At 41.5% G+C, this 25,086-nt stretch overlaps 1 protein-coding gene across 2 annotated transcripts in view; it reads right to left on the bottom strand.

The window, feature by feature from the left end:
- Positions 1 to 25,086, bottom strand: part of SEPTIN7 (septin 7) — a 123,489-nt gene that overhangs the window by 39,609 nt on the left and 58,794 nt on the right. For both annotated transcript variants that reach the window (XM_089681090.1, XM_089681091.1), the window contains exon 5: positions 2,953 to 3,070. In XM_089681090.1, coding sequence (XP_089537216.1) covers positions 2,953 to 3,070 — 118 coding nt within the window. The remainder of the gene's footprint in view (positions 1 to 2,952; positions 3,071 to 25,086) is intronic.

Genomic DNA, 25,086 nt, shown 5'->3' with positions numbered 1-25,086 from the left:
ATCAGGGCACTGATGGTCAGTGTGCCCTGATGATCTGTGTAGTCCCAGCAGCACCACCTGTCAGTGTCCATCAGTGCCAGCTCTCAGTGCTCATCCATGCCACCTGCCAGTGCCCATCAGTGCCACATTTCAGTGCCCATTTGAGCTGCCCTTCAGTGTCACCCATCAATGCCAGTCAGTGCCACCTATCAGTGCTGCCAGTCAGTGCCGCCTAACAGTGCCAGTCAGTGCCGCCTAACAGTGCCACCTACCAGTGCCGCCTAACAGTGCCACCTACCAGTGCCTCCTCATCAGTGCCACCTACCAGTGTCCATCAGTGCAGCCTATCAGTGCCCATCACTGCAGCCTCATTAGCGCACATCAGAGAAGGATAAAAATCACTTATTTACAAAATTTTATAACAAAAAACTAAGAAACTTTTTTTTTTTTTTTCAAAATTTTCAGTGGTTTTTGGTTTAAGAAAAATAAAAAACCCCGAGGTGATTAAATACCACCAAAATAAAGCTCGGTCACAAAAAAAGGATACAAATTTCATAGGAGTACAGTGTTGCATGACCACGCAATTGTCATTCAAAGTGCAACAGCGCTGAAAGCTGGAAATTGGCCTGGACAGGAAGGGGGTAGACGTGTCCGGTAGGCGGGAAGGGGGCAGAAGTGCCCTGTAGGCGGGAAGGGGGCAGAAGTGCCCTGTAGGCGGGAAGGGGGCAGAAGTGCCCTGTAGGCGGGAAGGGGGCAGAAGTGCCCGGTAGGCGGGAAGGGGGCAGAAGTGCCCGGTAGGCGGGAAGGGGGCAGAAGTGCCCGGTAGGCGGGAAGGGGGCAGAAGTGCCCGGTAGGCGGGAAGGGGGCAGAAGTGCCCTGTAGGCGGGAAGGGGGCAGAAGTGCCCGGTAGGCGGGAAGGGGGCAGAAGTGCCCGGTAGGCGGGAAGGGGGCAGAAGTGCCCGGTAGGCGGGAAGGGGGCAGAAGTGCCCGGTAGGCGGGAAGGGGGTAGAAGTGCCCGGTAGGCGGGAAGGGGGTAGAAGTGCCCGGTAGGCAAGAAGGGGGTAGAAGTGCCCGGTAGGCAAGAAGGGGGTAGAAGTGCCCGGTAGGCAAGAAGGGGGTAGAAGTGCCCGGTGGGCAAGAAGGGGGTAGAAGTGCCCGGTGGGCAGGAAGGGGGTAGAAGTGTCCGGTAGGCAGGAAGGGGGTAGAAGTGTCCGGTAGGCAGGAAGGGGGTAGAAGTGTCCTGTGGGCAGGAAGGGGGTAGAAGTGTCCTGTGGGCAGGAAGGGGGTAGAAGTGCCCTGTGGGCAGGAAGGGGGTAGAAGTGCCCTGTGGGCAGGAAGGGGGTAGAAGTGCCCTGTGGGCAGGAAGGGGGTAGAAGTGCCCTGTGGGCAGGGAGGGGGTAGAAGTGCCCTGTAGGCTGGAAGGGGGTAGAAGTGCCCTGTAGGCTGGAAGGGGGTAGAAGTGCCCTGTAGGCAGGAAGGGGGTAGAAGTGCCCTGTAGGCAGGAAGGGGGTAGAAGTGCCCTGTAGGCAGGAAGGGGGTAGAAGTGCCCGGTAGGCAGGAAGGGGGTAGAAGTGCCCTGTAGGCAGGAAGGGGGTAGAAGTGCCCTGTAGGCAGGAAGGGGGTAGAAGTGCCCTGTAGGCAGGAAGGGGGTAGAAGTGCCCTGTAGGCAGGAAGGGGGTAGAAGTGCCCTGTAGGCAGGAAGGGGGTAGAAGTGCCCTGTAGGCAGGAAGGGGGTAGAAGTGCCCTGTAGGCAGGAAGGGGGTAGAAGTGCCCGGTAGGCAGGAAGGGGGTAGAAGTGCCCTGTAGGCAGGAAGGGGGTAGAAGTGCCCGGTAGGCAGGAAGGGGGTAGAAGTGTCCTGTAGGCAGGAAGGGGGTAGAAGTGCCTTGTAGGCTAGTGGTTAAAATCGCCAGCACTGTGTAAGGTCAGGCACTCAGCAGACAAGCAAACATCAGACTTCACATGACCTCTGTCTTTCCAAAGGCAGCATTCATTTTTATTTGATTGGTTTGTTGTTGCTTATCTATGGTCTATAGGTCAGACAAGGCCAGCAACATCTCCAGCATTCTCTTGCAAAGCTATACTGCGAAAGGGACAACCAGCATCAGTACTGATATCTGAAATCCATAGTTCAAAATGTTGTAAAAAAAACAAAACAAAGCTAGGTTTATAGAAGCATTTTCATAAAAGTGATGTTACCATGAACTGTAGTCCTCTCATTAAACTATTCCCCCCCACAAGTGTTATAATTCATTGTAATAAAAGGTTACGCTGCCTACAAAGGTGTGACACTAAATAACTAAACAGGAGAACATTTCTAATGTTATTTCATGAAGTTATTATGCAACATTATTTAAGTTAGAAAAAGAATAAAGAATGTAATATCTGTTTAAATATATACAAATGTGTAGGTTTAGAAGGCTTTCTGTAGACTAGGTTTTGTTCAGGAATGTAACAATATAAATAATTATACTGTGAATGCCAAGTCCTGCGTGCTTGCGGTTTAAAAAAAAAAAAGAACATTATAACACCTTCCCCACCAGACACAAATTTTCACATCTTTAAATTGTATTGTGTGGGAATATATATGACGCTCTTTAGCAGAATATGTAATATGTAAAGAACCTTAAAAAAAATTAAGTAATATGAAATAATGAATTTGTAGTAGTTTGTGCTCTTTCTAGCTGTGCTGAAAGAAGCGGTTTGGTGCACTGAAATCAGCAACAGCAGCAGTGCCTCATCCCTTATTACACAGCTCAGTACAAAATGTTATTTACATTGAGCCACAAAGCAATTCAAGTTTAATGTTCAGTCTCTCCTCCTAACCTGTAGGGCTCTGAGGATCCTTTTTCAGATAATGTTTATTTGTAACCCAAATGCTGCACAGATAGTAGACACAAACAATTTACAAACATATATTAACAAAAAACATTCTAGTCTTTTTAAATAAAATATCTCACTCTGACAAAACATACCTGTTTTTTAAACTGTTGGCATTCCTCTGGTGTGAGGGTGTCAGCTTTTGCAATGAGTGGAATGATATTGACTTTTTCATGCAAACGTTTCATGAACTCTATGTCCAATGGTTTCAGTCTAAAAAGAAAAGAAAATGTTTGTCAAATAAAAGTCTCCTGGATCCACTATTTAAAAAAAAAAAAAGTTCTCATAAACAAGCTATTCCTCATTATTATGCATACTCGGGAGGGGGGGGGGGGGGCAAGACCTGATGCTAAGTCACAATGTGAAGATTCCACAGTGCTAATTCATTACTGCATATTTGTATGGAAGATATTTAAATGACCCCGAACAAAAATAACTCGCATAGGAAAAATGGGAGCTACACCCAACATAAATAATGCAATCAATACTCATCTATCAGATCAATATTCATCTCAACCATTTACCCCAAGGCTTACATATCAATGTCTGAGGCCATCTGCAAAGCCTTCCATAGACTCATTCCTCACCGACAGCCTTCCATAGACTCATTCCTCACCGACATAGCCTTCCATAGACTCATTCCTCACCGACATAGCCTTCCATAGACTCATTCCTCACCGACATAGCCTTCCATAGACTCATTCCTCACCGACATAGCCTTCCATAGACTCATTCCTCACCGACATAGCCTTCCATAGACTCATTCCTCACCGACATAGCCTTCCATAGACTCATTCCTCACCGACATAGCCCTCCATAGACTCATTCCTCACCGACATAGCCTTCCATAGACTCATTCCTCACCAACAGCCTTCCACAGACTCATTCCTCACCGACATAGCCTTCCATAGACTCATTCCTCACCGACATAGCCTTCCATAGACTCATTCCTCACCGACATAGCCTTCCATAGACTCATTCCTCACCGACATAGCCTTCCATAGACTCATTCCTCACCGACATAGCCTTCCATAGACTCATTCCTCACCGACATAGCCTTCCATAGACTCATTCCTCACCGACATAGCCTTCCATAGACTCATTCCTCACCGACATAGCCTTCCATAGACTCATTCCTCACCGACATAGCCCTCCATAGACTCATTCCTCACCGACATAGCCTTCCATAGACTCATTCCTCACCGACATAGCCTTCCATAGACTCATTCCTCACCGACATAGCCTTCCATAGACTCATTCCTCACCGACATAGCCTTCCATAGACTCATTCCTCACCGACATAGCCTTCCATAGACTCATTCCTCACCGACATAGCCTTCCATAGACTCATTCCTCACCGACATAGCCTTCCATAGACTCATTCCTCACCGACATAGCCTTCCATAGACTCATTCCTCACCGACATAGCCTTCCATAGACTCATTCCTCACCGACATAGCCTTCCATAGACTCATTCCTCACCGACATAGCCTTCCATAGACTCATTCCTCACTGACATAGCCTTCCATAGACTCATTCCTCACTGACATTCACAGGCCTTCCATAGACTCATTCCTCACTGACATGGCCTTCCATAGACTCATTCCTCACTGACATGGCCTTCCATAGACTCATTCCTCACTGACATTCACAGGCCTTCATGCAAAAGGTCTTGGTTACAGTTATTACAGAATCCTGTTGTATGTAAGGGCACATTCAGCAGCCTCTAAGATCCCAATTTAATGGTCACAATCAAGTCTCCACTCAGAAACCAAACTAAATCTAATTAATCCACCATGACATAGTGGATTCCTAGATTTTACTTTTATTGTAATCTGGCTAATATAAAAAAAAATCTTCACAATGAAGGGAAATTCTGTTAAGCATTCAGAAATGAAAAAAAAATAAATAAAAGTTCTTTCAGAACAGAAAGGTTTTTTTTTTTAAAGAAACACAAGAAAGTACCCCTCAAAACCAGCCATGAAAACAATATTCTGCTTTTGTGGCAGACTTTTCTGTCTTGCCGTCTCCTGCGGTGAAGCGTAAATGATACATCTGTAAGTGCGGACATTCCTGAACTGTGCAGTAACACAGAGTTAAAGAACAACTCTAGCCTAAACAAATACTGTTGCTTCTAATGCCAGAACAGTTTGAGGAGAGGGTGCTGAGCTACTAAATTGGACACCCACAAAAATGTGAATTCTATGCCCACATTGTGTAGATAATTGGTTAAGAGGCGTGCTATAGCTGTGTCTGCCAAAATCGCCAACAACTATGATAAGATGGGGCTTCCTAATTGTTTCTGAACTGCACATTTGTCAGACTCTTCGAGGCTTGGGAAAACTAGAAGCATGGAAAATGGAAAGTGCGCTAACAAGAACGTCTTCTTGCCTATAGCAACAAAACAGAATCCTCCTTTCATAATGAACATTGCATTGTAGAATTAACTGATGGAACCTGGTTTGACTCCAGTCCTCAAACAACCAAACACTAGCATTACACTCCCAAGGCTGCTTAGCATCTAAACTCACTACAAGAACAACACAAAAGTGCAGTTTAAGAAAAACTATCACCTTTTAGTGAAAATCTTATGTCTCACACCGTCGATTAACAACCGCCTTGTCCTCACCTTTCCTCCCAGTCCATCCCCGCTGAAATAACTGCCCCTACTACCCACCCATAATATCGACATACATCATGCCCCCCTTTTTTAGGTTTGGAGGGAAAAGTGTCAGTGATGTCCACAACAGAGTGTTTACTAGAAGTCAAAGCATGGCCGCTGTTCACCAATTGCTGACGTTTTCATTCAGTGTTAGGTGCCGCTGATCAAATAGGAAATTGTACTTTCAGTTAAAAACACAAGTTCAAGGATATATAGACGCCCCCCCAAAAAAATGTATTGAAGCTTTCCTGTCCTCAGATTTGGTGGCTGCATTTGTTTTCTTTGTTAGGCAAAATACAGATCTGTAAGTACAGAAAACTAGCTGCTTATCCTGCCAGAAATCCCATGTACTTATAACATCTTATGAACTGAAATCTCAAACAATGTTATCAGCCTTCCCTTCTATTTCTAATAACTACTGAGCAACACCCACTTATTAATGGGGATCAGCCTAGGAGGACATTGCTGCTCCTTTTTGGGTACAGTGCAGCGCATATCATTACCCTAGGAAGGAAACATGTTACTGGCAGGATTATCAGGTAAAAGTAAAGGAAATATAAAGCCTGCAAAATGAAAATGAATGCATTCATTATAAATGTCAGGACTTATAGGCAGCAATATAGAACATTTTTGTTTTTGAGTTCAAGATACAATTTTATGTCCTTGGTTACTTTTACGCATTTTTTTCTTTGTGGATTGTTCCATTGTTTCCTAAGGCAGCCTTCTTCAAAGGAACAGATTTGATATCTGTACTCGTGCTTCTACAACAGTGCAAATGATGTAGATTTCCCTTTCAAACAGATGGAACAGAGGGGATCACCTTTGGAACACATTACACCCGTATTTAGGGGGGGAGACATGTTTTATTAGCTGCCCTCTTGCCGTCCCCCCTCCCCGTTAGGCATCTTCTCCCCAGTAGCCACTGTCACATTCTAAATTGGTGGGGCTTCACCTACAAATCTAAATCATTCATTCACAGCAATCAGTGAATGATGTCCAGTCTGCAACCATCTGTCAGGTAGCTTAACCTCCCTAGTGGTCTGATTATGTCCATATTTCTGTGCTCAAAGCGGTACATTTTTTTTGCATGGAAATATGTATTTTTTTTTATTGTCGGCCTGTAATTTTTAGGAATAACTCACTGAAATCTGTCCGAACAAGAGTCTAGTAAACATCCCGGGTAGGATAAAACTTGAAACACGAAATCATAAATTATAATTTAATAAATCATAAAAAATATTATAATACATTTAATTCAATAATATAATCAAACCAAAACACTGAAATGTGAAATATAGCGCCAAGTTCGCACATCACTGAGCAAAGTCGCAGAATCGTTTTCAGTGTCTGATGAGGAATTTCCCCCACGAATCATTATCACTCAATTCTGCAAGTGGTTCTGATTTACTATCGCTGTTCTCTAGCCGGTCAAAAACTGCGTCTGACCTAAAGGGACGCTTTTTGGACGCCATGGACATTTCTCAGTTTCCAGGCAAAAAGAACAGTAAAATGCAGGCAGGGCGCCGGACAAAGCACTCGGGACAAAATGTATGTGAAATGGTTTGATACAGGAATGTTATACGATGTGATTTTAGTGATTTTAGTGAATGTCACTTTGTCATTTTCAAATTTCCCGCCATTCCGTCCCCCGTACGTCCCGACGCTCGCAGGGAACGGAACCCAGATGCCGGCATCCGCCAGATTACATTGCCAGGGACACTGCAGGGGGGACATCACGGGAGCGCAGGACAAGGTAAGTGATTGAGGGATCGTGGAGCAGCGCTGCAGGATATTCCCGAGTGTAGCTTGGGGGGGGGGGGGGTTGGGTTACTGCTTGTGGTACTGAAACTTTACCCTGAGCTACACTCGGGAATACTGCCAGGGAGGTTAACAGGCGTTGATGAGCACCCTTGTAGTCCCCACTGACTCTTTCTCCAGTTTTAAAACAGAAAGTCCATACAGGTTACAGGTAAGAAAGCTGGAGGGAATGTCTGCAAGAGCCTGACATTGCACCCACGATCCACTGATCATATGTGCAAAGCTTTGCAGGCTCCTTTTTTTTTTTTTTTAAACATCACCACAAACTGAAGGATTTACATTAGTATGCCCACATTCACAATAGTAATTTTTAAACAGAAAAAAATTTAAAGTTAGAGCACCTAATTTTAAGCAAATGGAAAGCAGAGAATGTAAAGAAAACTTTACTGAAAAATACATTGTGAGAGCATTGAACTCTGGATCAGTATCGCAGGCAAACAGATTAGGCTTCAAGAAGGAGAAGTCGGCAATGATAGCCTACATATTTTATTCCCTACAGGTTGCTTTACACTGAAAAAGAGAATTCTAATCCAATAAACAATGTACAATGCCTGCACTCTGGGTCTATAAATACAACAAATTCATAAAAATGCTAACATTATTATATTATAGTAACTGAAAAAAAAAAAAAAAATCATATTAGAGAGAAATGTGATTATCTAAGACTCCACAAAATCGGCTAGGGGAAACATATACCATGTACTGCAGAAGAGCCATAGCTTAATAGAATTGAAGAAAGCAGCAATGACAAAATTGTATTTAGATCTGCAGTCCATTAACCTACTAATATTTTAATAAAACTATCGGCCTCTGTTTTATCAGTAAACCTGCAGTGTGCAAATAAATAATACTCCTCGAAGGGATTGTGTAGACAGGCATTCTTATCAAACACAAGCAGTCTTGCAACTCTGCTAAAATGCATTGTAAGAATACTCTGCATTTGGCCTGCAGTTCAAACACTTCAATATTAAATGCAGGTTCACGCACAAAATCACATCCTGTGGAAATCATGCAGGCTTCAGGTAGAGTCCCCGCATCTTCACCACACCCCGCTGACATGTTTCACCCTGCCCAATCAAAAACAAACATGTCGGAGAATCCCGGGGAAAGAAAGAATGGAAAATATATATAGTAATGGAGGAGGTTAACTTTATGACTTACAATATTAAAGGGCTAAATAGTTTGAAGAAAAGATTTAAGATACTTAGAGAAATACAAAGGATTTATTGAGGTAGTGTTTATACAGGAAACTCATCTAATACAAGAAACAAATGTGAAATTATACGCTAAGCACTACCCATTATTGTATTATGCAGACTCCCCAATTAAACGTGCTAAAGGGGTGGCAATTGGCTTTGGGAAAAATGTAAGGTTTTGTTTGGAAGATAAAATGGAGGATTCGGAGAGGAGATTTTTATTCCTAAAAGGGGAAATTGCAAGAGGTAGAATGTACATTGGCAAATATATATTGCCCCAATAAAAAAAAAATCAGAGGTCTATCTAAAGAACATACTGAAGAAGCTATTAGATTTTAAAAAAGGTAAACTAATTGTGGCAGAATATTTCAATTGTTGCATGGAACCACAGCTTGACCTGACGGCTCATGGGTCGAGAGAGGGTAACAAACATTTGAAAGAATTAAGGAAAACAATACAATATTGCCAGTTGGTGGATAGTTGGAGAATTAAAAATCTAAGTGATAGAGATCATACATTCCATTCTCACGCACATGAGACGTACTCAAGATTGGATTATATATTGCTAGATCATAGTCTTATAGAGTCTTTGGTGAAAGCAAAGATAGAAGCTATAACGTTATCCAATCATGCACCTGTCACAAGGTTAAAATGGGGAAAAGAACAAAAAAAAGGTAAATACGTGGAGATTAAATGATACACTTCTTCAGGATCAGGAGACGGAACAGATAATTAAAAGAGAAATAGAACTATATTTCAAAAGAAATGAGACTGAGGAGGTGTCGATTGTGACTGTATGGGAAGCCCACAAGGCATATATTAGAGGAATCTTAATAGCAATTGGGGTGAAGAAGAAAAAGGAAAGGAAAGAGAAAATTAATACACTTCATAGAGAATTACTTGAATTAGAACAGGTACATAAAAAGAATATAACAAAACAGAATAAGCAGAAGGTATTGGAAAAACAAGAAGAACTAAATAAATTAATGGAGGAAGAAAAAAAAAAGGAGTGTTTAATGAGATGAGTAGTGAAAGATATCGGTGGGGGGATAGACTAGGAAAATTCATAACGAGAGCTCAAAGAAAAAAGAAAGGTAGGAACTATATAGAGAAAATAAGAGATAATAAAGAACTAAAATATTTTACCAAAAATATTGCAAAAGTGTTCAAAGATTATTATAGTAAATTATATAATATCAATCCCCAACAATCCGTAAGATAAGGAAGAAAGAAGTAAAAAAAAGACATACCTAAAAGAGGCGGGGTTACCGATATTGAGAGAAGAGCAGTTAATATCCCTAGAGAGATCAATAACAGAATAAAAAATTTATAGTGCATTGAAGAGTACTATGGCAGGGAAAAGTCCAGGACCAGATGGGTATACAGTGAGATACTATAAGAAATTTAAAGATCAATTGATACCTAAATTAACTACATATAAATGCATTGGGAGGGGAGATGTAAATGAGGGAGGAATCCCTCCAGGCTCACATCACAATAATACCAACAGAAGGGAAAGATAGTACACAGTGTTCTAGTTATAGGCAGATATCCCTACTAAACAGATACCAAACTGTACGCAAAAGTGCTGGCAAGTAGGTTGAAGGAGTTAATGCCGGAGTGGATCCATATGGATCAAGTGGGGTTTGTCCCTGGGAGAGAAAGTAGGGATAATGGATTAAGATCAATAATGCTCATACAAAAAAGTAAGAAAAAGTCCCTGTATTGTTACGGTCGGTAGACGCTGAAAAAGTTTTTGACAGTAGATTGGGGGTATACAGGTGAAACTCGAAAAATTAGAATATCGTGCAAAAGTTGATTTATTTCAGTGCAGCAACTTAAAAGGTGAAACTAATATATGAGATAGACTCATTACATGCAAAAGCAAGATAGTTCAAGCTGTGATTTGTCATCATTGTGATGATTATGGCTTACAGCTCATGAAAACCCCAAATCCACAATCTCAGAAAAAGAGAATATTCCATGCAATCAATAAAACACGGATTGAACATAGAATATCGGACCTCTGAAAAGTAGAAGCATGCATATGTACTCCGTACTTGGTTTGGGCCCCTTTTGCAGCAATTACTGCCTCAATGCAGTGTGGCATGGAAGCTATCAGCCTGTGGCACTGCTGAGGTGTTATGGAAGACCAGGCTGCTTCAATAGCGGCCTTCAGCTCTTCTGCATTGTTCCGTCTCATGTCTCTCATCTTTCTCTTGGCAATGCCCCATAGATTCTCTATGGGGTTCAGGTCAGGCGAGTTTGCTGGCCAATCAAGCACAGTAATCCCACGGTCATTGAACCAGGTTTTGGTGCTTTTGGCAGTGTGGGCAGGTGCCAAGTCCTGCTGGAAAATGAAGTCAGCATCCCCATAAAGCTCGTCTGTGGAAGGAAGCATGAAGTGCTCCAAAATCTCCTGGTAGACGGCTGCGGTGACCCTGGACTTAATGAAGCACAGTGGACCAACACCAGCAGATGACATGGCTCCCCAAATCAACACAGACTGTGGAAACTTCACACTGGACTTCAAGCATCTTGCAGTGTGTGCCTCTCCATTCTTCCTCCATACTCTGGGTCCTTGTGCCTCTCCATTCTTCCTCCATACTCTGGGTCCTTGTGCCTCTCCATTCTTCCTCCATACTCCGGGTCCTTGTGCCTCTCCATTCTTCCTCCATACTCGGGGTCCTCGGGTCTCTCCATTCTTCCTCCATACTCGGGGTCCTTGGGCCTCTCCATTCTTCCTCCATACTCTGGGTCCTTGGGCCTCTCCATTCTTCCTCCATACTCTGGGTCCTTGGGCCTCTCCATTCTTCCTCCATACTCTGGGTCCTTGGGCCTCTCCATTCTTCCTCCATACTCTGGGTCCTTGGGCCTCTCCATTCTTCCTCCATACTCGGGGTCCATGGGCCTCTCCATTCTTCCTCCATACTCTGGGTCCTTGTGCCTCTCCATTCTTCCTCCATACTCTGGGTCCTTGGTTTCCAAATGAGATGCAAAAGTTGCTCTCATCAGAAAAGAGGACTTTGGACCACTGAGCAGCAGACCAGGTCTGTTTTTCTTTAGCCCAGGTAAGACTCTTCTGACGTTGTTTGTTGTTCAGGAGCGGCTTGACAAGAGGAATACGACATTTGAAGCCCATGTCCAGGATCCGTCTGTGTGTGGTGGCTCTTGATGCACTGACTCCAGCCTCAGTCCACTCCTTGTGAAAGTCCAACACTTTTGAATGGCCTTTTCCTGACAATCCTCTCCAGGCTGCGGTCATCCCTGCTGCTTGTGCACCTTTTTCTTCCACACTTTTCCCTTCCACATAACTTTCTATTAAAGTGCTTTGATACAGCACTTTGGGAACATCCAACTTCTTTTGCAATTACCTTTTGAGGCTTTCCCTCCTTATGGAGGGTGCCAATGATGTGTCAGGTCAGCGGTCTTTCCCATGATTGTGATTCCTACTGAACCAGACAGAGACCATTTAAAGGCTCAGGAACCCTTTGCAGGTGTTATGGCTGAATTAGCTGATTAGAGTGGGACACTTTGAGCCGAGAATATTGCACCTTTTCACAATATTCTCATTTTCTGAGATTGTGGATTTGGGGTTTTCATGAGCTGTAAGCCATAATCATCACAATGATGACAAATCACGGCTTGAACTATCTTGCTTTGCATGTAATGAGTCTCATATATTAGTGTCACCTTTTAAGTTGCATTACTAAAATAAACTTTTGCACGATATTCTCATTTTTCGAGTTTCACCAGTATGTTGGATACACTGAAAGTCCTGGGGATGGGCCCTAGAATGAGAATATGGATAGGGAAATTGTACAGTCAACCATCAGCTGCAATAAAGCTTAACAGGGAAATAGAGTTTTAAGATGTATAATGGGACACGTCAGGGATGTCCTTTGTCACCGCTGCTGTTTGTCCTGTCCTTAGAATCCCTTTTAGAGAAAATAAGGAAAAATACAGATATCAAGGGAATTAGGATAGGAGAGACAGAGCTCTTCTGTGTAGGTAACCCAAGGATAACATTACCCAATTTAATGAAAACACTGAAGGAATATGGGGAGTTGTCTAACTTAAAAATTAACCCAACTAAAACAGAAATCTTGAATATAAATCTTCCAAGAGGAGAGAAAAAGGCTTTGCAAAGGGAAATTTTCTCTCTTGGAAGGAAAAAACTAAAATAAATAAAAATAAAATAAGGAAAAAACTAAAAAGAATAAATATAGCCGTCTCCTTGAAGAATCTATACAAAGTAAATTATATTCCATTATTAAACGGAATTAAAGATGAAATGAGAAAATTTGGGATAGGTGGTATATCGTGGATAGGACGAATAAATGTAATTGAAATGGTAATCGTCCCAAAAATTTTATATAAACTCCAGATGATCCCAATAAAGCTGCCAGGACTGTATTTTAGGATAATGAAAAAAATTATGCTAAAGTTTATATGGAGACATAAAAGACATAGAATAAGTTATGAAGTTCTAACCAGCGACAAAGAAAACGGGGGTTTAAGTGTACCTGATTTCAGAAGACATTATAACGCAGTATTGATAGCACAAATTTTTGATTGCACATATAACTCACAGAGGAAAAGTTGGATAAATATAGAAAACACTAAGTAAAACACATTTGGATAGGATAATATGATTGCCGCCTCACTCTCGTGGAGTGATAGAGAGTACAAGTGTATTTACAAGAATTGTTTTGAGAATTTGGGACACAATGCACAAACAGATGGGAATTTAATGCCTATGGTAAACACAGTTTTGTTTCCCACCGGGGAATGAAAAGATTGCAGGGAGATGGATAAGGAAGGAAGATGCTCAATTAAGAGACCTAATGAAGAGGAAATTTGCCCCTTAGTGGAATTGAAAAAGAAGAGGGAGTTGTTCATGAAAAGTAGATGAGTGGCGGTATCTACAAATAAAACATTTTATAGAAAAACTTCCTAGGCCCCTGAGGAAGAAAGAACAATGGAACCCATTTGAAAATTTGTTTAGTACATGGGGAGATGGGAAACATGGAACTTAGAAAATATATAAAATTCTTACTAAGTTAACAACAAATACGGTACTGGCATATATGGAGAGACGGGAGAGGGAATTAGGAATAATAATAGAGGATAAACGAAAAAAGATTTACAAGTTAGCACACGGTAATGTGAGCATGAAAGATGTAGAGATGAACTATAAATGTTTGGCGAGGTGGTATATAACACTAAATATAGTACACAAACAAAATAGAGATAAATCACCTTTATGTTGGAGGGGTTGTGGGGAACAGGGCACAGTAGGTCACATTTGGTGGGAGTGTCACAAAATTCAAAAATATTGATACAAGAAATAACTGGGATAAAAATATTAAAGGAACCAGGGGTATGTCTCTTTCATGGAACAGAGTTAACGGTTGAAAGGTATAAAAGTTCTGGAAGATAAAACAAAGAATAATGTGGCGCTACTACCATATAAATCCTTCACAAATTAGCACAATGAAAATGCATAAATATGAGTGAAATGGTGCAAAGAAGTGAAAAAAATCAATCAACAATACATAAAACGTGATAAACGACAGTGTTGGATTGCCTCACTCAGTAACACGTGTAACAAGTGCCAACCAACAGGTCCAGCAGTAGGGACCAAAATTACAATAGCAGCGCCCCAAATGACCCTAATGGATCTAATAGTGTTCAACAAACAACATAACAAAAGTCCAAAATGAGGACTCAGCATAAATGCGTGCTACAATCCTCCCGCTGGAACACAAATTGTTCCAACCACACACACACACACACACACACACAACATAAATTACAAGTGCATTCCAAAAACACAATTATGTCTAATCATGTAAAAATAAATATAAATAAATGCAAAATAGAATGGATATAGTAAAAAGTCCCGTGAGGTGAAAATCACCTATCAGCAAAATAAAGTCCACATAAACTCTGAACAAAAACTGATGACAAAAAAGGTGTGCAAAGGTATCCAAAATGGCTGAATTACCCGCTCACCTCCCTCTTGCGACCCACACAGGGTCAAAGAGCCTTTAGGATCACTAATACTTGGATCCTTAATACCCAGGACTCCTCCACAGCTCTCCACACTGGTCTCCCCTCAAGTACAGGCTCACAGGGCAGCAGATCTCTCCAGGCAATAAGATGGTAAATAGCCACTCAATCCCTCAGAAAATATAAGTGAATACTTGCATAGTGTAAAACCATTTATTCACCGATACAGCACTAGCACAATTCTTATCAGTGATACCCCACAAGATGAGATCTGAATTTCTTTTTTTAAATTCTGTCTCTCAGAGTGGGAATGCACCTACAATGTGAATTTCAGACCCCTCCATGATTTCTAAGTGGGAGAACTTGCAAAATCGCAGGGTGTTCAAATACGTGTGTGTGTGTGTGTGTGTGTGTGTGTACACATATACATATACACACACACACATATATACATACATATACACACACTTTTTTCCAAATATTGATTGATTCAGAGCTGCATTGATTTATGACATTTACAGTTAGATCCATATATATTTGAACACAGGCACAATTTTAGATTCTTTCAGGTACTGACCAAAACATATTCCAGCTATAGTTATATAATGGATATGGGTTGAAAGTGCACCCTCTCAGGTTTAATTTGAGGGTATGTACATCCAAATTGAAGAAAGGGTTTAGGAATTACAACTCTTAAGAGTAGCCTCCCTTCTTCAATGGACCAAAAGTAATTGGACAATTGAATCAAAAGCGGTTTCATGGCCAGTTGTGGGCTACTCCTTTGGTATTTCTTCATCAATCAAGCAGGTATAAGGTCTGGAGTTGATTCTAAGTGTGGTATTTGCATTTGGAATCTATTGCTGTGAACCTACATCATGAGTTCAAGGCAGCTGTCCATGCAAGTGAAACAGGCCATTGTAAGGCTTCAAAAATGAAAAAAATCCATCAGAGATAGCAGCAACATTAGGAGCGGCCAAATCAACAGCTTGGTACATTTTGGAGGAAAGAACGCACTGGTGAGCTCAGCAACATAAAAAGGCATGGAGGTCCACGGAAGACAACAGTGGTGGATGATTGCAGGATCCTCTCTATGATAAAGAAAACCCATTGACAACATCCAGACAAATGGATACTCTCCAGAAGGTGGGCGTATCATTGCCAAAGTCTACAATCAAGAGAAGACTTCACGAGAGCAAACACAGAGGGTTCATCACAAGGTGCAAACCATTCATAAGTCTGAACAAAGGCCAGATTAGACTTTGCCAAAAGAACATCTAAAAAAGCCAGACCAGTTCTGGGAAAGCATTCTTTGAACGGATGAAACTAAGTTTAATCTGTACCAGAATAACAGGGGAAAAAAAGCGTGGAGAAGGCTAGGGACAGCTCATGATCCAAAGCACACGATATCTGTAAAACATGGTGGAGGCAGTGTGATGGCATGGGCATGCATGGATTCCAGTGGCACTGGGTCATTGGTGTTTATTGATGATGTGACAGAAGACAGAAGCAGCCGGATGTATTCTTCAATGTTTACAGATATACTGTCCGCCCAGATTCAGCAAAATGCAGCAAAGTTGATAGGTTGGCACTTCACAGACAGATGGACAATGATCCAAAAAACACTGCAAAAGCAACCCAGGAGCTTTTGAAGGAAAAATGGAATATTCTGCAATGGCCGAGTCAATCACCTGATCTCAACCCCATTGAGCATGCATTTCACTTACTGAAGGCAACACTAAAGGCAGAAAGCACCACAAAGAACAACTGAAGACAGCTGCAGTTACAGCCTTGGCAAAGCATCAGAAAGGAGGAAACCCAGTCTTTGGTCACATCCATGGGTTCCAGACTTCAGGCCATCATTGCCAGTAAAGGATTCTCAACAAAATTAAAAATGAACATTTTATTTATGATTATATTCATTTGTCCAATTACATTTGAGCCCCTGAAAATGGAGGGACTGTGTATAAAAATGGTTGCGGTTCCTAAAATTTGTACTTGATATTTATGTTCAACCCCTTGAATTAAAGCTGAAAGTCTGCACTCAAATTCATTTGGATTGTTTCTTTTTAATGTATTCTGGTGGCATACAGAGCCAAAAGTATAAAAATTGAGCCTTTGTCCAGTTATATATGGACCTAACTGTATATCTTTCTGAAGTTCAGCTATAGGGAGGCAATGACTTACAAAGATGCCCGAGGGTGGCCAGACAGAACTTGCCTGTCAGCAGTCCAACTTTAGACTGCAGTTAGCTAGCAGGGACCATAAGATGCTCAGTAACCCATCTACTTATCTTTGCTTCTAAATAAGCTGTAATTAGGAATGTTACACTCTGTAAAAATTCTGTCTTTTCCCTTTTATGGGACTACTGGAAGGTATGCAATTATATCAGCACATCTCCTGATGACATTGACAGAACTGTCTAAATCTTCATTAATGTAACATTTGCTGAACCTGTTTTGCAAAAAAACTTATATTTTCTGAAAATTACATAACAGACACAAACTATCTACTGCACTGAGGTGTGCTTGCTGCAAGCATGATATGAACGCTACGTAGCCTCTGTTGTGTTCCAGCAGTCAGACCACTTCCTGTCCCACTCCCGGAACAAAACAGAGTTGGGCTGAGTGCTGCTCAGCCATTTAAGGGAAGCTTTGTATTCAATGATTTAAAGCTTCCTCTGATTGGCTGAGGCGAAGAGGTTGGCAGATGACATCACAAAATCTGCCTCTGCATACAAAGCTCCCTGTAAAAGGCTGAGCAGACTATTTTGTTCTGGAAATGGAATGGATGTCCCGGTCTAACTGCTGGAACAAAGTGAAGAACTGTATTAAAATGGACACTTGGGGACCTTGGATCCTGGTGAGAAATTTCCATGTGCTTTGTCCAACTGTGTATATAAATAATAGGCAGATAATCTTTGCCTGCCAATGGATAGCTTAATAGACACATGGACATACACTGGCAAGTGCAAATTGAGAAGGAAACTGAAATTCTATCTAAAGCTAGCCATTCATGCTTTGAAATCAACCAATTCCCCCATCCACACTGTTTAGCAGCTGCACTGCTGAATATTGTATTGTATATTGTATGCCTGAATATCCAAACAGCGACTGCATCTGATAGTATGCAGTCATTATCCAGATAACTATTTTCCATTAGGCACCTTCAATTTTGAAGCCAACTTTTGTTGATAGATGGTACCGATTGAATCAATCAAAATTCAAGCTCTGTATGGGCAGCTTTATAATGGAGTAAAAACTACAAGGCTTACACACCGAACCCCCATCAACACCGAACCCCCATCAACACCGAACCCCCATCAACACCAAACCCCCAACAACACCAAACCCCCAACAACACCAAACCCCTAACAACAACATACAGAGATTTACAATTACAATTGTCCTGCTGTATCCCTTTAACCTCCCTGGCGGTGTTCCCGAGTGTAGCTCGGGGTAAAATTTCTATACCAAGAGCGGTAACCCCCCCCCGAGCTACACTCGGGCTTACCATGCGGCGTTGCTCAGGGGGTCCCTGCAGCACTTACCTTGTCCTTCGCTCCCGCGATGTGTCCCCTGCAGCGTCCCCGGCCATCTCCTCCTGCCGATGCCGGCATCCGGCTTCTGTGTTCCGGTCCCTGTGACGTCGGGACGTATGGGCGCCGGAACCGGCGGGAAATTTGAAATTTTTAAAAAATGACATTTTTGCTGTCATTGCTGTTTCAATGCATTTCACATACATTTTGTCCCGAGTGCTTTGTCCGGCGCCCTGCCTGCATTTTGACTGTTCTTTCTGCCTGGACACTGAGAAAAGTCCATGGCGTCCAAAAAAAGCGTCCCTTTACGTCAAAAGCGGTTTTAGACCGGCTAGAGAACAGCGATAGTAAATCAGAACCACTTGCAGAATTGAGTGATAATGATTGGTGGGGGAAATTCCTCATCAGACACTGAAAACGATTTTGCGACTTTGCTCAGCGATGTGTGAATTTGCCTCTGTATTTCAAACTTCAGTGTTTTTGATTTGATTATATTATTGAATTAAAATTATTATTATTATATTATTTTTTATGATTATTTATTAAATTATAATTTATGATTTCGTGTTTCAAGTTTTAGCCTCCCCGGGATGTTTACTAGACTCTTGTTCGGACAGATTTCAGTGAGTTATTCCTAAGAATTACAGCCTACAATAAAAAACGACACATTTCCATGCAAAAAAATGGTACCGCTTTCAGCACAAAAAAATCGGAAAGAATCAGACCGCCAGGGAGGTTAAAGGGTATTTTCACATTTGCAGCCAAACTGGGATAACACCAACTTTAACATTTCTACATGTTCCCATAGAATACCTTAGATTCATATTAACCTCCCTGGCGGTCTGATTATTTCAGATTTTTTTGTGCTGAAAGCGGTACATTTTTTTGCATGGAAATATGTAGTTTTTTATTGTAGGCTGTAATTTTTAGGAATAACTCCCTGAAATCTGTCTGAACAAGAGTCTAGTAAACATCCCGGGGAGGATAAAACTTGAAACACGAAATCATAAATTATAATTTAATAAATAATCATAAAAAATAATAATATAATAATAATAAATGTAATTCAATAATATAATCAAACCAAAAACACTGAAATGTGAAATATAGCGCCAAGTTTGCACATCGCTGAGCAAAGTCGCAAAATTGTTTTCAGTGTCTGATGATGAATTTCCCCCACCAATCATTATCACTCAATTCTGCAAGTGGTTCTGATTTACTATCGCTGTTCTCTAGCCGGTCTAAACCTGCGTCTGACCTAAAGGGACGCTTTTTGGACGCCATGGACTTTTCTAAGTTTCCAGGCAGAAAGAACAGTCAAAATGCAGGCAGGGCGCCGGACAAAGCACTCGGGACACAATGTATGTGAAATGCATTGAAACAGCAACAGCAAAAATGTCATTTTTAAAAAATTTCAAATTTGCCGCAGGTTCCGGCGCCCATACATCCCGACGTCACAGGGACCGGAACACAGGAGCCGGATGCCGGCATCGGCCGGAGGAGATGGCCGGGGACGCTGCAGGGGACACATCGCGGGAGCGAAGGACAAGGTAAGTGCTGCAGGGACCCCCAGAGTAACGCCCCATGGTAAGCCCGAGTGTAGCTCGGGGGGGGGGGGGGGGTACAGCTTTTGGTACTCAAATTTTATCCCGAGCTACACTCGGGAATACCGCTAAGGAGGTTAAAGGCTTTTTTTTTTTTTTTTTAAACAAACATGTTCTACTCGCCTGCTTTGTTCAATGGTTTTGCCTCTGTTTTGGTATTGGGCAGGAAGTTAAGGGGACAAAGAAGGAAAATCACTGACAATTGTTACAACCCTCCCTTACTCTATTCAAAACTATATTGAAAAAAAGAAAAAAAAAAAAAAGAAAAAAAAGTTTTGTCTTTAGTTCTACCTAGAGAAACCATTTAAAATTTGTTGCTTACCGTTAATTCCAGCACTGAGAAATCCTGCTTAGTTCTTTTGTTTATGAAGGGGGTGGGATGCTGTATTTGCAATAATTAACCCTGTCTGTACTGTGCTGGCAGATCTCATCATCAATTGTAAACTGGATTTGGGCACTGCCTGTCCCAATAAAGGGTTAAAGATTTAGAACCCGGCCTTCTGCATTGTATGTTAATGTGAAGCCGTCTGTCCTTGAGTCACTCTGAAATTGTTCAGAAATGCTTGCAGTCTACCATAAGGCCTTCTTCTGGGAAACATCTACAAAGTAAGACTTTTTTTTTTTTTAATAAATAAGTGTTGTATGAATGATAGCACAACATGGCGGGATTCTCAACTTTGACTGCAAAAGTGGAAATATACTTTAGGATAAAACATAGCACAACTGCAATTTTGGGAAACAATGTAAAATGAAAATACATGACCAGCTGAAACTACCATACAAACGATGTCTCATGAGTACAGTACTGTAATAGTTGCTGGCTGTGCAGAAATTCATTGACTCAGAATTAATGTCTCCCTGTCAAATAATATTACAGAGACATATGGATCAATGGTGCATCAGACTACTCGGCCACATGCAGTACAAATAACCACACTGATGTAGTAGTCAGTGATAATTACAGCTTTAAAGCAGTATTAAACCCAAAAGCACATATTTTTATTGCAGCGTCCCAACCCTTAGATTTGGTGGCTGCATTAGTTTTCTTTTTTAGGCTTTCTTCTATTTTAACCTGGTGATCAGGCCAGTAAGCCCACTGTTCAACAGAACAAGCTCTCCTGCAAATGTAGCAGAGGGATGAGACAAACCATTTCCATTGACGGGGGTGCTTACACTGATCAGCCTTTGTTTATGTAAAACCTTTATTCCTAAAAGGAAAAAAAACCTGTTTACTGTAACTGCTTATAAAGTGTTAGCTAGAGTTTGGATAGAATTTACTAATGCATCTAAATCTGGTAATACATCCAACCCTTCGCTCTCCCCCAGGTCAACAATGCTGCTATCCAAAGGAGCACCTGTGCTCCTTCATCCAGAGTGTTAGGCACCCAAATACTGGAGGTGTGTTACTGGCCATATCGTCAGGTGAAAACTGAGGAGAAAAACAAACAAAAAATAAAAATAAAAAACTGAAAATTGATGCAGACACCACATCTAATGATTGTGCAATGCTGCAATAGATGACATTTTTGGTTTTCGGTGTAATAGAGCTTTAAGTTAGCAAACCTGGCATCAGTGTAGTCTTCATAAACTGCAAACTGCAGCTGGAAGTAGAAGATGTTCTGAGTTGGATTTACATGTGTGGATCGGTTTGTTTTTGCATTGTATACTTAATCTGATCAGCTATTAAGCCGAACATGGATCCTAATCTTATACATAGATCCTAATCTTCATACGCAGATCCTAATCTTATACATAGATACTAATCTTATACATGGATACTAATCTTATACATGGATACTAATCTTATACATGGATACTAATCTTCATACGCAGATCCTAATCGTATACATAGATCCTAATCGTATACATAGATCCTAATCTTATACATAGATCCTAATCTTATACATGGATACTAATCTTATACATGGATACTAATCTTCATACGCAGATCCTAATCGTATACATAGATCCTAATCGTATACATAGATCCTAATCGTATACATAGATACTAATCGTATACATAGATACTAATCTTATACATGGATACTAATCGTATACATAGATCCTAATCATATACATGGATCCTAATCTTATACATGGATCCTAATCTTCATACGCAGATCCTAATCTTATACATAGATCCTAATCTTCATACGCAGATCCTAATCGTATACATAGATACTAATCTTATACATGGATACTAATCTTATACATAGATCCTAATCTTATACATGGATCCTAATCTTCATACGCAGATCCTAATCGTATACATAGATCCTAATCTTATACATGGATCCTAATCTTCATACACAGATCTTAATCGTATACATAGATCCTAATCTTATACATGGATCCTAATCTTCATACGCAGATCCTAATCGTATACATAGATCCTAATCTTATACATGGATCCTAATCTTCATACGCAGATCCTAATCGTATACATAGATACTAATCTTCATATGCAGATCCTAATCTTATACATAGATCCTAATCGTATACATAGATCCTAATCTTATACATAGATCCTAATCTTCATACGCAGATCCTAATCGTATACATAGATCCTAATCGTATACATAGATCCTAATCTTATACATAGATCCTAATCGTATACATAGATACTAATCTTCATACGCAGATCCTAATCGTATACATAGATCCTAATCTTCATACACAGAGTTGTGTTTTAAAAAAAATAAGCTTACCCGTGTTCTGGCGTTTAGCATTTTATGGGGTTTTTTTTTTTTTCTGTACCCAGAGAGCCTCATTTCCTGCTTCCCATATCATCTGGGCCTGTATTCAATGCATGCTCAGTATGTCTGTACAGCAGGGGCAGGGGGGGTTCAGGAACATGATCACGGTCAGGAAAACGTGAGGCATCAGGTTGCACATATTTTACCTTCTCTTTTTGGCCAGGTGGTGGAGCTATTGGCTGGTTTTCATGTTTTCCAGTCTCTCCATTTGCTATAAAACCATTTACAGAGTTAAAGTAGAACTAAAAGCAAAACCTTTTTTACATTTGGATAAAGTGGTGGGGGGTTAGAACCACTGTCAGGTTTTTTATTGCTGTCTGTGCCCCCACTAGGGAGTTTCACTCTCACTAATTTTCACCAGTGTCACTGAGAATGAAAGTAAGAGTACATTTAAATGTTTGAGTTTACACCAGTACAGGAATAGAGGTAAGCCATCCAATGGGTATTATTATACAGTATTTATAAAGCGCCAATAGTTGGCTCAGCGCTGTACATTACAAAGGGGGACAGAACATGTGACAGAACAATACCAATACAATGTGATACATGAGGGGATCGAGGGCCCTGCTCTTTCCAGCTTACAATCTAGTAACAGTGTTGCATGACCGTGCAATTGTCAAAGTGCAACAGCACCGAAAGCTGAAAAGTGGCCTGGGCATGAAGGGGGTATAAGTGCTCTGTAGGCAAGTGGTTAAAGAAAACCTCCCTCTACTTTATACAAAATGGACAAGAAAAGGTTTTGTCTTTAGACAATTCTAAATTGACGTAAATACTCATCCTAATACTTCATCCCTTATTAGACCGTTCATTCCAAAGTCTTTGTTGGACAAAAACAAGGAACGTACTATGATGATGTGTCTAGTGGTCTGTCAGGTATAAAATATGTCTATTGTCAAAATTTAAAATCATAAATTCCTTTCCACCTGCAATTTCAAGTATTTCTGGCCTTCCCTATCAGTCTGAATGATCTACTCTGTGAAGACCCCCCACATCTACTTCCTGGAATTGTGTGATAAGTATTCACTATGCCCCATGAGAAGTGACTGCTGTTCCCAGAGCCTGCCTTCTAAACTAAAGTTGTGCTAAGGAGGAGGAGTTTCAGGAGGCGGAGTCAGTACAGGAATCAATACTTGCAAGCAGCAAGGTACCATGGTATATGTAGTCCTTAGAAATTGAAAGCAAACAGCAGAGAAGCTGCAAAGCATGCAGAGAATCCAGACGATTTTGAAAGAAATGGCCAGCACACAGGCAGGACTCGCCGGCACACAGGCAGGACTCGCCGGCACACAGGCAGGACTCGCCGGCACACAGGCAGGACTCGCCGGCACACAGGCAGGACTCGCCGGCACACAGGCAGGACTCGCCGGCACACAGGCAGGACTCGCCGGCACACAGGCAGGACTCGCCGGCACACAGGCAGGACTCGCCGGCACACAGGCAGGACTCGCCGGCACACAGGCAGGACTCGCCGGCACACAGGCAGGACTCGCCGGCACACAGGCAGGACTCGCCAGCACACAGGCAGGACTCGCCAGCACACAGGCAGGACTCGCCAGCACACAGGCAGGACTCGCCAGCACACAGGCAGGACTCGCCAGCACACAGGCAGGACTCGCCAGCACACAGGCAGGACTCGCCAGCACACAGGCAGGACTCAACACAAAAGGAGGAGAATTTTTTGTTGTAAAGCTTATTGGTTTACCACAAGTAACTTTGTGTGTTTTATTACAATGCTGATGTTAGAAAATGAAAGTGTATGCGGTGACCATAAAATAAAAAATGTGTATATAGATAATAAAAACCGTTTAAAATGAATGGAGAAAAAAAACTATTAACTTAGTTTCCCTTTAAAACAATCAACTGTGAACCAACAAATCCGGAGACAGCAATGTAACTGGACACTGCCTGCAATATTCCTGCCAGGCAAAGCATTTGTTTAACCATTTGCCATCCACCCTAAAGCAGAAGTACTGCTACAGAGCTGCGCACAGCTGAGCAAAATCACGTATATACAAGCGATTTTCATTTCCGGGTAGGAGGCGCGTGCGCTGCCCACTCCGCTATTGGCGGCTGGGGATGTCAATCACCAATTCCCAGTCGGCACTTGGTGATCGTCAGCAAAGCTGACAGGGGAGAGATCTGTGTGTAAACTCTGCACAGCAGAGAGATGTAAAGCAGCATGTCTCCCAAATAAAACAGCACACGCCACACAATGTAAAACACAGTTAACCCTTTGATTGTCCCAGATGTTAACCCCATCCTGCCCAGTGTCATTAGTACAGTGCCAGTGCTTTTTATTAGCTCTGATTACTGTATTAGTTTCACAGGAGATGGCAGTCAGTCAGTTCCTCCCCAGTGTCAGAATGCCTGCCGCAGTCCCGCCATAAGTCCCTGATCGCTGCCATTACTAGTATAAAATAAAAATTCCATTATATATACCGCCATTTGTAGACACGAACTTTCACATAAACCAATATACAATTATTGGGATTTGTTTTAGCAAAGACATGTAGCAGAATACATTTTGGCCTAAATTTATGAAGAAATGTTATTTTTTAAATTTTTTAATTGGATATGTTTTATAGAAAAAAGTCAATCTTGTTTTGTTTGTTTTTTTTTTAATTGTAGCTCTTTGTTGTTTAT

The sequence above is a fragment of the Staurois parvus genome, unplaced genomic scaffold (assembly GCF_062004578.1).
Source record: "Staurois parvus isolate SC_StPar_1 unplaced genomic scaffold, SC_StPar_1.0 ptg000259l, whole genome shotgun sequence".
Lineage (NCBI taxonomy): Eukaryota > Metazoa > Chordata > Amphibia > Anura > Ranidae > Staurois > Staurois parvus.
This window is presented reverse-complemented; position numbering and strand designations above follow the sequence as displayed.